The following is a 16,687-nucleotide window of genomic DNA, read 5'->3' on the forward strand; positions in this document are numbered from 1 at the left end:
AGAAAGCAAAGACTATGGGTAAGCCAAATAATATGCGGTACATATAAAGTTTTATAAACTCAACTGTCAGCAGAGATTGGTATCTCATCTATTCAATGCTGAAAGTTAAAATTCTTATATCAAAGAATTAAGGTAGAATTGACCCACTGTGGCTTATTTATATGGAGGGTTGGTCAATAGTCTAACATAATTATAATATAAGGGTGACTCCAGTATTCAACTTATAACCTATGACTCTTAAATTATTGAACAATTATATATAATTTTTAATCTCTTACCTTATCCGTAAACTCCAGCCAGCATCTGATCCACTTATCCTAATCATATACAGCTCACAGTCTTTCAACTTACCAAACTAGTCGGCGGCAAGATATCTAGAGTTTACCCAAATAGTTTAGACCCCCAAATTAGGTGATCTATTTCAGTATAGTTCTAAAATAACATTGATACGATTTATCAAATTAGTACTTTTATTGAAAGAAAAGAATATTAAATATCTCAATATTTTATTATAAAAGTATACATAAATTTTTTAGTATTTTATTATTAAAATATAAAGAAAATTTTATAACGTAATAACTTTGTGTTTGATTATTTATTTTAATCATAAAATATGTCGTTATAAAAATACGAAAAAGCAATATAAATTAAAATAACTTAGTTATTGTCTAAAGTCAACTGCACTAAAAAGTATAAGAAAAATTGCAGCTCCTCTAAATTTTATTTTAAATATTTTTTAAAATTTCTTTCAGATAAAATGCTGGAGAGTTAAGCAATTTATAAAATAAAATTTTTAGCCAAATATATTAGCGTTTTATCCATTCTAGTATTAAATTTAAGAAATAATCTGTTTAGATAAATAAAATAGAAAAGAGGACTAGTTTCGTAAAGAACTCAAGGATATCCATGCGCGCAGGGATGTCTTTTGTCCTCATTTCCCGGTCAAAGTCTTTGATGGAAACTAAAGGCATGCATTGCCCTTTGCCATTTTGGATGGTGGTGATCGAGATCAAACGGCTGCGCATAAAGAGTCATACATAATCCGCCGCCCACGTAGCTTATTAGACCACCAACTAAACTTCCCTGGAAGCGGGTGGTATCTCTCACGCGCCACGACGACTAGTAGTTCGAGAAACTGAAACCCAAAAAAAGAAACGACGAATCGGGGATTGGAAAAAATGGCCCAAAACTATTTTCGTAATAAGTGACTAAGGACAGAAACGGGGATTTCGCTTTCTCCAATCCCGATCAAGAAGACGGAATGAAGGATACTTCCTTCGCCCACCTCCTTAGACGAATTTTCTCCTTTAAATTCCCCGTTCGACTCCCCCGCCTTCTCGATCCCTTTCGATTTCCGCCACTCTCGGCTTTCTTCTCCGGTGTAGGTTTCCTTTCCGGCTAAAAGCCCTATATTTTTTTTTTCTTTAATTAGATTTATCGCTGGAAGCTCCAAGATCGGTCTCTTCTCCAGCTCGGAAGGGCTTAATCTGCTGTTAATCGAGCGATTACTGAAGTTTCGGTTCGGCTCAAATTTTTCGTTCCGGAAGCCTCAAGAACGAGAGTTTAGGGTTCGGATTCTTTGGGAATTCTTTTAGATTTCATTAGGAAAGCCTTCGACTAATCTTCTTGATGTGATCCTACCTCCGTTTGATGGGCAACACATGCCGCGGATCTTTCGGAAGCAAGCGCCTCCGCGGATACGCCGATCCCACGGATCGATCCCTCTCTAGGTCAACGGACGACTCCTACTCCTCTACCCCGAAGAAGGCCGAGGTCGAGACCCTCGTGAGCCCTAAAAAGCTAAACATGGCGGCTTCCACCATCATAAAGCGGGGCATCGACCCTAACACCTCCTACGTCCTCGGTCACAAGACGCCCAACATTGCAGACCTCTACGTCTTCGGCCGCAAGCTTGGGCAAGGTCAATTCGGCACGACATACCTCTGCATCGAGATCTCCACTGGAATTGAGTATGCCTGCAAGTCCATTTCCAAGCGCAAGCTAATCTCCAAGGAGGACGTCGAGGACGTTAGAAGGGAGATCCAGATTATGCACCACCTCTCAGGCCACAAGAATGTAGTTAAGATTACAGGAGCATATGAGGACAATCACTATGTGCACATTGTGATGGAACTGTGCGCAGGAGGGGAGCTGTTTGATAGGATTATACAGAGGGGGCATTACAGCGAGCAGAAGGCGGCTGAGCTGACAAGGATCATTGTTGGTGTCGTGGAGGCGTGTCATTCTCTTGGAGTGATGCATCGGGATCTGAAGCCAGAAAATTTCCTTTTGTCAAATAAGGACGACGATTTGTCACTCAAGGCCATTGATTTTGGTCTATCGGTGTTCTTCAAGCCTGGTAAGGAGAAAAAAGTGTTCAATTTTGGCAGTTGGCTTTATGCTGGATTAATTTAAATTCGGAAGAGCTTTAAATACTATCTGTTGCATTAGATATCTGTAGATTTCTTTGTATTGTACTATATATTCCTTATATATTATCCCTTGTGTACATATGATTCCCAAATTATATGCTGACAGTTGAAACTATCAAATAAAAGAATTTGTGGTTGCAGCTTTTTGACTCTACATGTTTTGTTATGGTGGGAACCGCTAAAATTTTGAGATGGAGTGGGTTTCTGGATCAACTTTTATTGGAATAGATTCTATTTAACACCTGTAAGTGCTGCAACGACCTAGACTTGAAATAGTTAAGTTTTCTGGAAAAATAAGTGTGCTGCTTAACTGAAAGTTAGTGACCTTTTACTGTTGCATCTTCTTTGGTTACTTAAAGCCTGATGCGATAACTACTGGCTGTGTAAAAGCCACGACTTTCCTTGTGTTTGCTGGCATCATAAATTGGTGTGATTCTAATTTCATTTTGTGGTCCCATTTTATTCCTTTTGCTCTTTATATAGTTCCTTGGAGATATCGAATCTGGCGACCAGATTTTTGCAGATTCTCTAATTTCATACTCTTCAATTTTTGTAAAGGAAAAGATGTTTTCAAACACTGGGAACAATGAGCAACATAGGCAAAGACTTAATGGTTGCACTAGATGAGTTGTCTTCCTTTAATGAACTGTTGGGTTTTTAATGTTTCTTCTAGATATAAAGCATAAACGATCAATTTCTTCCTCAGATTGTTGTCTCCAACTACTTAATAATGTACAATTTGCATACATAGTTCTTCAGTTGTGCGAGTATTATATAATTTCCATCCTTTTGTATACTATTCTATAGCCCATACATGGACTCATAGCTCTGCTTAGGTGAGCTAAATTTTGCTTCCATTTTGGATCCCATGCAACTTCAGGTCAGGTCTTTAATGATGTGGTCGGAAGTCCATATTATGTTGCTCCTGAGGTACTGCGCAAGAACTACGGGCCGGAAGCCGATGTATGGACTGCTGGTGTCATACTTTACATATTGTTATGTGGTGTACCTCCTTTTTGGGAAGGTATGTGATCAACATTGCCCGCCTAGGGAACTTCAACTTCACAATATTGATAGAATATATGAAAAAGGCCGGTTCTATTTTCCATTGCAGAAACGCAGCAAGGAATATTCGATGCAGTTTTGAAGGGGCACATAGATTTTGAGTCAGACCCATGGCCTCTGATATCTGATAGTGCAAAGGATCTCATAACAAAAATGCTTTGTTCTTGCCCTTCAAAGCGCTTGACGGCCCATGAAGTGCTATGTTAGTCTCTTTTCATCACTTACATTCTGAGTTCTCTCTTTTCTCTCTTTTTTCTTTTTGTAGTGTACATTTCCTCATATAGGAAAATACATCAAGTGTTTAGTGGCATAGACCATGTCGACATTGTGCAGGCCCAGTGATCATTCTTAACAGGGAGGCCATGCTAGGGCTATCAAAAAATCTCGTTGGCTGAAAGGCTCGTGAGCTCGGCTTGTTTAGAGTTCGACTCAAGCTCTAAATAAGTACAGCTGAGCTGAATTTTTGAGCTCGAAATGTTTATTGAGTCGAGCCGAGCTAGAGTCAGCTCACTTAAGCTCGGCTGAAATAGGCTCAATATATAATATGTGAGATGATATTATTTATATATACACACACACCAAATAAATATATAAATGGGTTAAAACAGTTTCTAGTAACCTAGCCAACTTGGGTTCAAATCCTATTCTATACTATTTATTTGCTATTTTTTCCATAGAGATTATAGACTAGCTCACATAAGCCCATTTAGCCCACAGCCCTCGAGCTGAGCCAAGCTGGGCCCAGCTCGCTCAAGCTCGGCTCATTTACACCCCTAGGCTAGGCCATGCTGCATGCAGTCTGTTTTCATGGTACCATGCTGGTCAATGTATACTAGTGGCCTGTTATGGAAAGAGAACTTCAAGAGGTTTTACATGACCTTATGCTAAAGATCTCAATCTATTGCTTGACAGAAACTTTACGTGTAGTTGAAACAGATATCCTTTTCTATCAGTAAAATGGAATGGATGGTTGGATGATAAACAAAATATTAAGGAATCCTCGGTTCAGAAAGTCATGGAATCTTGACAATAGTATTCTCTACTCTAGAATGAGCATAGACATTTGCAATTTCTTTGCAGCATGGCTGTTCCATTATCAAAATGCTGTATGGAAATGACAGTCACTACTTGTACTTGTAACTGAAGGTCTAGGAACTATGCTAATTATTGGCAGGAATACATTATTGATTTTAAATCTGTCGGTGCTATTTCTTTTTCTGAAGTGGCATATCATATTTGTTGGAAGATGTAGCTTATTATTTTCCTTTTCTCAGGTCATCCCTGGATATGTGAGACTGGGGTGGCTCCTGATCAAGCTCTGGATTCAGCTGTTCTTTCTCGTCTCAAACAGTTTTCTGCAATGAATAAGTTAAAGAAGATGGCTTTGCGAGTGAGTACATTATTTTGCTTTTAATAGTTATTGTGTTTAACTCAAAACTATTCAGAAGCATTGGTGACAGCAATGTTGCATGCTTATATTAAAAGAATGCTATCTACTTGTGATGTATTCTTTGATAAGTACTAGAGTTATTCTATGTATCTTTAAAAAGGTTAGAGCTGTTAATTCTAATAGTGTAGAGGAATATATACATAGACTTTTGTTCTGCGAACTGTTTAAGACTATAATTATAGAAACAATTTCATCAATGTCAAACAAATTAATACCAAAATAGGTGTTTCTTCATCATTAAAAACCAGCTTGACTGAATTAATATTTGCACATGTGCTTTCTGCTGATCCATCTTTTCATATTTGTCCCGCCCTGGGATAAGGCAGAGGATTGTACAGTGTACACTACATACTAGAGAAAAAATGATCCAAGCAATTCAATCTAATTAATAGGGCCAGGAGACTCTTATTCTGAGTGATGTTTAATCCTGTGGCTATAGTGGCAGTTTGCTGCCTTTGATGCAACCACTGATTATGTTGGTTGCCCCTACTCAATTCGGTGCTTACTAAATCCCTTTATACAGATAACAGTCTTACTTCAAATCCATGCCTCTTAAAGTGTCATCATTTTAGGTAATTTTGTTCGTCCCTTCCATGTTATGGTTACCTCTAAGAGACTAAGGCAAATAAATTGTTCAGGCTTCAGAGTTGAGCAGGTCTCCGAAAATAAATATTTTGAAAAGCGAAAGGGTCCTTTCAATATGGTAGTGTTTAAATGAGGATTCTTTTATTTCCATCTCCCAGTTTGCCCTCATCTTCTGGAGAAAATAATAACAATTACATTTATGCACTTCTTTCGTGTCAGTGACCAGCAGGTAAGCATGAGGAGGGTAATCATGGGAATAATATCTGTTCTTAACTATAGTGATCACACAGAAGAATATCTTAGGGTTCACTACTGAAATGAAGAGGCTCATCAATTATTTAAATTCGGTGATATGACAACACTTCTGTTTCTATGTGATAGGTTCAATACTTATATGTTAGTTGTTCCTATTTGTTTTCAACATTATCATGCACTTGGATACTCTGAAGATATACCATTGATCAGGCAAAGTTGACATTCTCAGATTTTGTATGTCGCCCATTAATTCTACACGGACTACTTTTATTTGTTTCAAAAATCGCTGATATCATTGCTTGTTTGCCCGCATTAATACAGGGGAGTACAAAGGATGTTTATATTCTTATCCTATAACCTTATTGTCTTGTTCTACATACTTACATTGGCATGTCAATAGTTGTGATTTAAATTGTCAGAAACTCCCTACACTCTATCAGGTAATAGCTGAAAGCCTTTCGGAGGAGGAGATTGCTGGATTAAGAGAAATGTTTATGGCCATGGATACTGATAACAGTGGTGCAATTACATTTGATGAGCTCAAAGAAGGTCTGAGAAGATATGGTTCTACGCTGAAGGATACAGAGATACGTGATCTCATGGAAGCAGTAAGTCGGTTATCGTGGATCTTTCGTAGATGTGATATTCTTCATGTTCTGAAATGCCTTTGCCATGTTTTGTGATGAATTTTAAGCATATTTCTTTGGGAGTACTTTTGTTTGTTGAGAGATGATTTACTGCAGAGAATGATTTCTTACACTTTGTTTCTCACTATTTAAAATACTTTTAGGCTGATATAGACAACAGTGGTACCATTGATTATAAAGAATTTATTGCTGCGACGGTACATCTTAACAAACTAGAGCGTGAGGAACATCTGGTGGCAGCTTTTTCGTACTTCGACAAAGACAGAAGTGGTTATATCACAGTTGATGAGCTTCAGCAAGCTTGCAAAGAACACAACATGACGGATCTTTTTCTCGAAGATGTCATTAAAGAAGTTGATCAAGATAATGTAAGTGACACCTTCCACGAATTCTTAGTCTAGCCTATTATTCATGCCATTTCTGCTACATTTTGCGTGACTCCAAAGCAAGCCAGTGTTACTTGCATTATCACCTTGAAGCTGCCAATAATATTCTGCTATATTTGAAAAAAAAAGAAGTTTCTTCCTTCTATAAGAACCAAAACCACATACTTCTTTTCGTATGAATTCCAGATTGTCTAGTGCTTAAACATTCCTTCCATAAATGCCAAAAGCAGCAACCTGTAAGTAAAGGTCTATGAATTCAAGGGTATCTCTTTGGCATAAGCAAAGATGAGAGCGACCACCGAACCTCTTTGTTTAAAGTTCCTTCTTTCTAGCCTCATTTGTCAGTAATTGAGTTCTCTCTATTATACATTGGGGGATTAAATTTGCATAGTAATAAGATTATCATACAAAGTAACTCTTTAGATTTGTCATGATAATGTGGTATTTGTCTTCTTCCTAAAGTCTTCCTTAAAGTTTGTGGAATGGTACCCAACCTTCTACTAATTGCAACAGGAATGAAATCGATGATTAGTTAGTGCAATTTTCAACATGCTCACATCCTTCTTGTCCTATATGTAAGCATGTCATTTCCTTGAGGGCAATCTTACATCCTCATGCTTATATCATATTTCAGGATGGGCGAATTGACTATGGTGAGTTTGTTGCCATGATGCAAAAGGGCAACATGGGACTTGGAAGACGAACAATGAGAAACAGTTTGAACATAAGCATGAGAGATGCACCTGGGGCTCGTTGATTTTTCTTCGTATTTTCACCATGTATAGGTTTTTATCATCTTTCTCTTCTTCATAATGGGCCTTTCCTTGCCCTTGTTTGTGCTGTGAATGTATGTGTGTGAGAGCTAGTGCTTCGGTAGAATGTATTATCCACCATTATTTGTTTGAGAACATGGAAGTGAGAAAGATACTGATTCAATATTGTATTACTCGTCAGTCGTAGTAGCAATAAATTGAACCTAGCTTTAATATTCATGGGTATCCACCTGCTATAAGACAACCGGTTCGTCTTTCCCCCTTTTCTTATATACTCGGTTATGCAAACGATCTAAAACCATCATTTCGCCCTTTTCTTGGTCATCTCCAGCCTATTGTTGCAAGTTTCTGCGTGGACTCTCTTTTTGCTGATTAATGATATGATCATCTCGAGCAATTCATAGACCTTTAACCAGGTTCTCAAGGGGGTGGCCTCTTTGATCTGAGATTTGACGACTGTTGTGCATGGTTGTATTAAAATGGGAGATCTTTTTGTATCATTTTATCCGGCACTACAAGAGATGGTTTCATAGCCTTGACAAAGATAAGCATACCGATCTAAATAACCACTTCTTGGTACATAAACAGGAAAAATAAAAATAAATCCAACGTGAGTGTTCCTTCCGACCTTCTGTTATTTCTTTTTTGTGGCACAACCCTAAATTCAGTTATTTTCGATGGAAGGGAAGACGATACAATACACTGCCATGGGATCTTTTGAGACTGCAGAAAGAGGCACTTGACAAATAAGCACCTGAAATGAATTTTTTTTTTTTTTTTTTGCTTCTACTCTTAAGAATAAGCAGCTTCTAAATATGACATGTTACTGATTCTGAGAAACAAATTTGTTTGTTAAAAATTAAATCTTTTTTCGCTTTGGAAGTATTTGTATATGAGAAATTATTGCCGTAGGACAAATACACAGAATTGTAATCTATATATGTATGAATGTCACATAATTTGGATGCAGAACCTTCTTTAAACAAAATCATAGAACTTTACATGTATTGGGATCAGACGTAGAAAATGTTTAAATTTATGTGTCTTCCAAAACTGCAGTCTCATAAGCAATTGCTGTCTCCTGCAAACAAAAACCCACAAAAACAGCGTTTCTCTCAGAAATCTCAGAAAACATGACTACAATTTTGCATATATAAAATATCAACATCTCTAAACGTTATAGAGTTCCAGTGCCAGCTTTCTTAAGCTAACAAATTAATTGTAACAAATTTGCTATCCTTATATTGTACTAATTATATTCCTCTAGATCTGCTTAGTTTTGAAGTTTTCCTTATTTGAAAGCTTTGGATATGAAAAGGCAGTAGCTTGAGCTTACTCAAGGCTAGATAGTAACTTGACATCCATCATTCAAGTAAATGATAAAACAAATGTCAAAGAAAGGTGGTAAAGAAAACTTGCCTTCACTTTTCCATCCTTGAAGAGTATACATCTTGATGTCATCATCTTACCATGATCAAACAACCATCCAACCTCCCCCAGAACTTCACCATTCTTACTTTCTTCAAAGAAGCACCACAACTGCTTAGGCAGTGGAACAATGCCAACATGATTTCTGACTAACTTCTGAGGTCTATCTGCTGAAAATTCTTGCAATACCTCCTATTATTAAAGAAGGTTAACCTATCAGAAGCTAACCAATGCACGAGAAATTTGGTGATACTAAATCATTGAAATGAACTAATGATCTTAACATTTTACGCTGAAAAGTCGCATACATGAGAAACCAATGACATCGGAAAGCAAATACATTAACTCATCAACAACAGAAGCAAATACCCTTTGAAATACATGTGAACACTTAAAATTAAAGTGATTGCCTCTGAGAAAAGGGGCAGTTCACTAGAATTCTCACCAAACAACTAAAGATATCAGTGTAAGTGCCTACCACATAATTGATGCGTTCTAATAGAAGATTCCAGGAAAGAAATAACAAGGTGCTGTCACTTCCAATAGACAGTTCTACTTTGATGCTGCTAAAAACTACAATCCCCAAAAGGCTGTTTGGAGAGTGAAATTCAGCGATATGGGTCTACAATAACTTAAAACTTCTGCTCCCCACTGATTTATTCAGTGATTCTGATTTAAATAAGTCGCCAAATCATTTAACGAATACTGAAAAGCAAATATAATATAAAGAACCAGTAGGTTTTGACACTATCATTCAGTCTCCTTATAAAGGTGTAGTTTTGGCGCTTGCCTAGGATAAGTATAAGATACTTCTAAGCTTCTAGCCAAGATTCATCTCAAGAAGGGAATAACTAAATGTAGCTCTATCTACTGCATGAGTTTCACCTGAGACAAATTGTGAACTTGTGATACCAAGTATCATAAGATAAATCAATTCTGCAGGCACTAAACATGCACAAGGTTGCAACTTCATCACAGAATTATTATAAAAAAACACTTACATTTTGCGATGTCCCAAATTTAGCAACCAAAACATTTGTTTGCTGCCACACCCCGCCAACCTCTGACAACTCCACAGGACTAGTCGCCGCGAACCCCGACTCCCGTATTGCACAACCACCAAGCTGCTCCCCGTTCCGGAACGGCCCATACCACTGTTCCGAGAAGACTCTTATCTTTTCCAATCTCATAACACCTTCATCATCCACCCCAACTACCTGTATCACCCTCACTCTAACTTCCCAATTCCTCGGATCTACCAAGCAATGCTCCAATTCGAACGCCCTCCTCCCACCCCGTCCATCCACCGACCACATGGCGACGTAACAGCCACTTGGGTCGTACGCAAATGCCGAAATCGCGCTCCCTTCCTCTCCGGCGATCCGCTCTTCGACGCTGTGCCTCGTGGCGGCGTCGGCCTCGCATCCAACGGTGGGGAGCAGCTTGATGAGCTTGTAGGAAAGGAGGGGTCTTTCATCGGTTACCGAGGCAAGGGTGGGGCACTGGGTTTGCCAGTCGAAGACTTGGACTTCCCACTCGCGGAAAGCCTCGGGGACGACGGTTTCGGGGAGCTCAATTGGGTTTCCCTCCCGGGTGAAGTCGGCGCCGAAGCCGTCCCATTCGCCGGATACGCGACTCGCGAATTGCGCCCAATCTGGATGGATCGGAACAAAGGGATACGATTAGATGGACGAGTTGAAATCTTTAAGAGAGGATTAAAACAGAACAGGGGAAGAGAATTACTGGGGGTTGACACAGGGATGGAAGTGGTGATCTCGAGGCGGCTGGAGTCGGTGGCGATGGTGGAAGAGGAGGCGGATGAGGAGATGGCGAATTGCTTCCGAGAAGAAGGGAGGAGTAATAGAGAGGATAGCGTTGGGTTTCTTGAGAGGGAGATGAACGAAGTCGGAATATTAGCTGGGTAGAGGAACGTTGCGGAGAGAAGCGCCATCTCTCTCTCTCTCTCCCTCCCTCTGTTTACTCCCCGAGGTGAAGAGAGAGAGACAGAGAGAGAGAGAGAGAGATAAAGAAATAATATTGAGAAAGATTCCCTGCGGCCAAGGATGCAGGAGATTACTTTAGTTATCGGCGTACGATTGTATCAAAGGATGTAGTAATCTCTTGCAAGCAACACTGTAGAAGACCACATACTATAGGAGGGCCCACCACGAAGCAGGAAGCTTATGTGGGCCGCTCAAAGGTGATTGAATCCAACCCAGATATGCAGTCGGCAATATTTTGATTTATTCTATATTTTAGGAGTTCGATGTCTCAAAAAAATAACTGAGACGGGCGTTCTCTCCCCGTGTAGCTACAGATTCACTTTTAGGTATCATGAATAAAAATTTACTAGTCGGTGCTGCGAAAGGACCCTCAAACCTTTTTTGGTTGAGATTCAAGCTCTTTAGACTGCACTGATTCAAGCAGAGCAGCATAACATATCCTCTTTCTCTATTGAATCCGATTCTTAAATACTAATCACTATCTTACAAAATAAAATTTCATATCCATAAAAATGGCGTCCTCTGTTCTTCGATATTTTCTCTTCAATCAAATCTTTTATTTCTCAATTAACTCCAAACTAATATAGGATCTTAGAGAGAGCAAAATGCACGTCTGGACGATCGTCAAATCTTACTGTCATATTAAATAATATACCAAGGATTTGCTCAGAAGCTAGGCGGTTCCTGAAGACACGTTCAGTTATTAAACCCCATTCACTGCATAGTGGAGATCAATGCTGACACCGAGCCCCTCATCATTCATTACTCCCATAAATTCCACATCCATAGCTATCTATTAACTGCACAATTGTCACAAACTCGTGATCCATTTAATGCATCGAATCAAATCTAGTAGGTTTCAAATCTTTTTAAACCAACATGAGACCAAATCACGGCCCTAGATCAGATCGTATATAATACATAGTAATCAGTGTGATTCAAAACTGGTCGCAATTGAGCCCACCAACCCAACGGTCTATTTTTCAAATGGAAGTTGGTACGGCAAAGTCTCGTTCCCATTCATTGGCGCCAAAGGAGGAGTTATTACTTCAAAGGATCCGAGACTTGGCTTCACTCCTTCCATACATTTCTATCACCCTCTCTTTATATATAAACCAAACCATTGGAACTCTCAACTGCTTCCTTCAATTGAGGAGCATTCGGAGACTGAGATGATGAGCCAATCCCTACACCAATCCGACGCCGGCCGACGCCGAACCACCTCTCTCGTTCTTCCTCGCTCTGTCTCCCCGGCTTCGAGCGCCGTCTCTGGCGTCGTTGATGGGCCGCGCCTTGTCGACGGAGCAGACCGAACGGACCGCAGGACTCAATCGTCTCGCCTGTCTCTCCATCCCTGGCGCACCGGCCCCAAACCTCAAGCGAACTCCGAGGGGGCTAATTCCGACGGCATCCACCTCCGGCTCCCTGCCGACAACCAAGAATCGTCGTATCCTGCAGGGGAAAAGAAGAAGAAAGGAATATGGAATTGGAAGCCGATTCGAGCACTTTCTCACATCGCGATGCGACGGCTAGGGTGCTTGCTCTCCATCGAGGTCATTAAAGTTTACGGCCTCCCTGACTCGATGAACGGCCTACGCCTCTCGGTCGCTGTCCGGAAGAAGGAGACCAAAGACGGCACCGTGCAAACTACGCCCTCCAGAGTGCTGCAGGGATCCGCCGACGTCGAAGAGACTCTCTTCATCAGATGCAATCTCTACTGCACCGGCGGCGGCGACACCGGAAAGCCGCTAAAATTCGAGACTCGACAATTTCTCGTATCAGTTACAGCCACCGACGCACCTCAGGTTGACTTCGGCAAAGGCGTAGTGGATTTGAGCTCAATGGTTCTCGAGTCAGTGCAGAAGAGCTTGGAGGGGCAAAGGTTAAGGAATTGGGATATGACTGTTAAGCTCTATGGCAAGGCAAAAGGAGGAGAGTTAGCTCTCAAGTTGGGGTTTCAGATCATGGATGATGGTATTGGAATCTACAGCGGACTGCAATCAAAATCTTCTTTCAGCGTTCCAAGCTCGAATATTATTAGGTCGGATTCATCCCTGGCAGCTTCAAAGGTGGCAGATTCCATGAGAATCTTGGAGGAAATTGATGAATTAGACCTCCCAGAGTTTGAAGTCATTGAGAAGGGAGTAGAGAATGCAAAACAGCCAGAAGAAGCCACGGAAGTGGGACTAGTCTCGAGCGAGGTCGTGAAAGAAGTGGTCCATTACCGTGCCCACCATGCGAGGCTAATGGAGCTCGCGTCCATAGCTAAACAGATCAAGGAACTGGAGTCCATGATGAATGGAGAAGAAATAAATCAAAGTAAAACACCAGGTAAATTGCATCAGTTGGATGCCGAAGAGGAGACCGTGACGAAAGAATTCCTTCAAATGCTCGAAATGGAAGGTAATCAACAACTGAAGCAAGAGCCAGTAACACCATCATCAAGAGTAGACGAAGATTTTGAACAAAAAGTTTTCCTTTCAGACTTAGGGAAGGGTCTAGGTCCAGTCGTTCAAACTAAGGATGGAGGCTTCTTAATTTCCGTCAATCCATTTGATGCAGAAGTAGCAAGAAGCGAAACTCCTAAGCTTGCGATGCAGATCTCGAGGCCTTCCGCGCTCCAGAATCCGAAGATATCAAGCGGTTTCGAAGTGTTTCATAGATTGGCTGCCATGGGGAGAGAAGAGTTGGGCTCTACGCTATTGCCATTGGCGGATGTGGATGAGCTCATGGGCAAGACTGCTGAAAAAATCGCATTTGAAGGTATCGCGTCGGCAATCATAAGCGGAAGGAACAAGGAAGGCGCGAGCTCCAGCGCGAATAAATCGATCCAGATTGTTAAAAAGATGGCTGAAACAATGGTAGAAGGCAGAAAGGAAAGGAACTCAACTGGCATTTGGAGTGTAAAAGAGGAACCTATGACCATAGAAGAGATCTTGATCTTTTCCCTGCAGAAGATGGAGGCTATGGCTGTTGATGGTCTCAAAATCCAAGCAGAATTGGCTGATGAAGAACCTCCATTTGATCTCCCACCCCTTATAGAGAAAGATTCACCCAAATGGCAATTTGATTCCCTTGCGTCACCTGAGGATTGGATCAAGTCTTGCAGTGGAAACACTACAGTTACAATGTTAGTTGCAATTCAGCTCAGAGACCCATCAAGAAGATATGAGGCAGTGGGGTCTCCCATGATTGCAGTGCTGCAAGCTATAAGAGTGGAGGATACTGGAGGAGAAGAAGATAATAGCAAGTTCAAAGTAGCCAATCTCAGTGTTGGTGGTATGAAATTGAGATCAGGAGAGAAGCAAAGATTGACTGCAAAGCAGTGGCTAGTGGCCTATGGTTTAGGGAAGGCAGGGAAGAGAACGAAGGCATTGGACGTGAAGGGAAGAAAGGATTCAGTGTGGAGTTTGTCCTCCAGAGTCATGGCAGATATGTGGCTTAAATCAATGAGAAATCCAGATGTTAAAGTCCATAATAGCAGCAGTAGTAGTAATAGTGATTGTACTTGAATTTGTATGTGTTTGTTTGATTAATAAGAGATTTATCTATGTCCTAGGACAATGTCTCTAGGTGAAGTAATGTATGATTAACATCGGAAGATAGTTAGATATATTACTAAGTGTATATTTTCAATAAATTCTGTCTAGAATGATTGTAATTTATTTCAGAATGATATCCTACAATATGTCATGCCTACAAAAGTTAATTTGGCAATTACTTAAGAGATCCACATCTTTTGAGCCAAGGTTACTTAGTTCTATATATATGTTCCAGAAAGCCAATCGATTCCACCTTCTAAACTCCCTACTTATTGGGCTTTAATATAGTCGAATATGAACCCCATCTTCACTCAGGTAGCCTGTAGAAATGAGTTTGAATCCCTTGGAAATTTGAGGACTTTGGATTTGAATAAAAGAAGTGGATGTTTATGATTCATATCCATCTTCATCAGATGTAAATCATATGATCCAGTGGATAGTCCTTTCACAACTCTGCCCATCTAGGATCCAAATATAACGAAATTGAGCATCACTAGTGTTGTTTTCATGCACCTGGGTTGGTATAGCAAAGAATTTTATCTGGAGCCAAACACGCTCTTCTTGATCTCTTTCTCATATTAATACTCTTCTGTAGTTCTATTACTATAGTAAAAATATCATTCAAAAATTCACAGAAAGGCTATCCCTGATGCACCCTGAAGAATATAATTTTTTTATTCCAGCATCAAAAACCCATGTTGCACTCCAAGTTCCAAAACCAAAAGTATACCCTCTTCATTAAAATACGTAGTAAATTAACCTTCATAAAAGGTGAAAGGATCTTCAGGAGAGATCTGTTCATCCTAGTGGAGATATATAAAATCCAAAACCATGTAGATGGGTTCTCCTCAGCCGTTACCGTCAATTCCAAAGACTAATTATACCAACACCTTGGAATTATTAACAGCGTGACCTAAGGACTATGATACCAACTGAGGATTAAAGTATAAAAAGATTCAAAAGGACAAAAGGTTCCGGACACCTAATATATATTTTATTTATTTAGAAATTATATCTAATAAACCTAGAAATTAAGAGTTAAAATATATTTTATTCAATGCACTTTAGGACGAAAATCAAGTTACCTGATAAAGTTTGTTTTGTATTAAAACTCCCTTTTGTTACTTTTGAGTTATAATATATCTTAAATAACTCTACTTTTATTAGGTAAATAAATTTATATTCGAAAAAGAAAGCTTAAAGGCTATTGGATGTAGTAATTTTTTAACTTACTCGTAGCACTTCTTAAGATAAAAAAGACACGAAGTCGTTAGTGAAAAGTGTTCAAGAGTGGTAAAAGCGATTTCCATCCTCAAAACTAATCTCTAAGCTCGAGTTGCCTTGCTGAGCCGGTTTGGTACCCTTACGTGGCTCTCGGTGATACGCCGGATCTGCTGTTTGGTGCAACATAGCGCACCAGCAGATGCGCGATCCCGATCCGTGACAAAATGGTCTCGTCCCTTACCGGACCCAACCACCTAAACACCTGTCTCTATTTTGTTTTACGGTATTATTAAAGAAAAACCAATCAACACCACTACACCAGTCCCTTCTAATCACACTATCGTGCGCCCGGGGCCCACCACACTTGGAACAAGCACTGGTTGTCGTCAACCATGTGGCCACCCCACCTTGGGCCCACTGACACAAGCAAGTGATGCCACTACAAGCTCCACTCCAATGTAAGCAGTCCAGCTTTTGGTGTACATTCCGAGTCGGTTTAGATTTAAATCAGTTAGATCTTTTACGCTTCACACCCTACATCATAGGCTTGTTATTTTTTATATATTATTTTGAATTCCATACTCGAACATGAACAGGGTGTGTATCGTAATAAAGGCATAATGTAGGAGGTGAAATGAAAAAAAATCTCAATCATTATTTCGAATTATTGAGGGTTGATCCAACTGTTTAGCAGTGAATCACCGTCATCATAGCGACCTTAAACATGTGGTTGTGCGCTTCGAATCCTTAATAAAGCTATAAGAAAACTACAACTAGGAACTTTAGTGCGTTTGGTCGATGCCATTATATGCTTAACGTTTTTCCAATAGAAGGTGAAATCTACCAAAAATGTACCGGAAGATGGCAAAAGAATCTGAAAATAGAAATTGATATGCA

At 39.9% G+C, this 16,687-nt stretch overlaps 3 protein-coding genes across 3 annotated transcripts; 2 read left to right on the forward strand and 1 right to left on the reverse strand.

The window, feature by feature from the left end:
- Window positions 1-1,097: 1,097 nt before the first annotated feature.
- On the forward strand, window positions 1,098-7,808 carry LOC140794264 (calcium-dependent protein kinase 26-like). Its single transcript, XM_073146220.1, has 7 exons — window positions 1,098-2,359; window positions 3,313-3,456; window positions 3,547-3,699; window positions 4,772-4,887; window positions 6,228-6,395; window positions 6,578-6,802; window positions 7,455-7,808. Exons 1-7 carry the CDS (start codon window positions 1,651-1,653, stop codon window positions 7,575-7,577), a joined length of 1,638 nt encoding a protein of 545 aa, XP_073002321.1. The 5' UTR covers window positions 1,098-1,650; the 3' UTR covers window positions 7,578-7,808.
- A 703-nt stretch (window positions 7,809-8,511) lies between these two features.
- Window positions 8,512-11,095, reverse strand: LOC140794266 (uncharacterized). The gene is made up of 4 exons (XM_073146222.1): window positions 10,765-11,095; window positions 10,023-10,675; window positions 9,013-9,213; window positions 8,512-8,674 (listed from the first exon to the last, which is right to left on the reverse strand). Exons 1-4 carry the CDS (start codon window positions 10,970-10,972, stop codon window positions 8,630-8,632), a joined length of 1,107 nt encoding a protein of 368 aa, XP_073002323.1. The 5' UTR covers window positions 10,973-11,095; the 3' UTR covers window positions 8,512-8,629.
- Window positions 11,096-11,481: 386 nt separating this feature from the next.
- On the forward strand, window positions 11,482-14,697 carry LOC140794464 (protein PLASTID MOVEMENT IMPAIRED 1-like). The gene has a single exon (XM_073146503.1). It carries the CDS (start codon window positions 12,197-12,199, stop codon window positions 14,534-14,536), a length of 2,340 nt encoding a protein of 779 aa, XP_073002604.1. The 5' UTR covers window positions 11,482-12,196; the 3' UTR covers window positions 14,537-14,697.
- Window positions 14,698-16,687: the final 1,990 nt, after the last annotated feature.

This window comes from Typha latifolia, chromosome 8 (assembly GCF_019914945.1).
Source record: "Typha latifolia isolate L0001 chromosome 8, TyphaL0001v2, whole genome shotgun sequence".
Lineage (NCBI taxonomy): Eukaryota > Viridiplantae > Streptophyta > Magnoliopsida > Poales > Typhaceae > Typha > Typha latifolia.

Coding starts and splice junctions, on each gene's coding strand:
- LOC140794266 (XM_073146222.1), bottom strand. CDS start 10,972: ATGGCGCTTCTCTCCGCAACGTTCCTCTACCCAGCTAATATTCCGACT. Junction 10,676..10,764: donor CATCCCTGTGTCAACCCCCA/GTAATTCTCTTC, acceptor CGATCCATCCAG/ATTGGGCGCAATTCGCGAGT. Junction 9,214..10,022: donor AATTTGGGACATCGCAAAAT/GTAAGTGTTTTT, acceptor CTTTAATAATAG/GAGGTATTGCAAGAATTTTC.
- LOC140794464 (XM_073146503.1), top strand. CDS start 12,197: ATGATGAGCCAATCCCTACACCAATCCGACGCCGGCCGACGCCGAACC.
- LOC140794264 (XM_073146220.1), top strand. CDS start 1,651: ATGGGCAACACATGCCGCGGATCTTTCGGAAGCAAGCGCCTCCGCGGA. Junction 6,396..6,577: donor TACGTGATCTCATGGAAGCA/GTAAGTCGGTTA, acceptor AAATACTTTTAG/GCTGATATAGACAACAGTGG. Junction 6,803..7,454: donor AAGAAGTTGATCAAGATAAT/GTAAGTGACACC, acceptor ATCATATTTCAG/GATGGGCGAATTGACTATGG.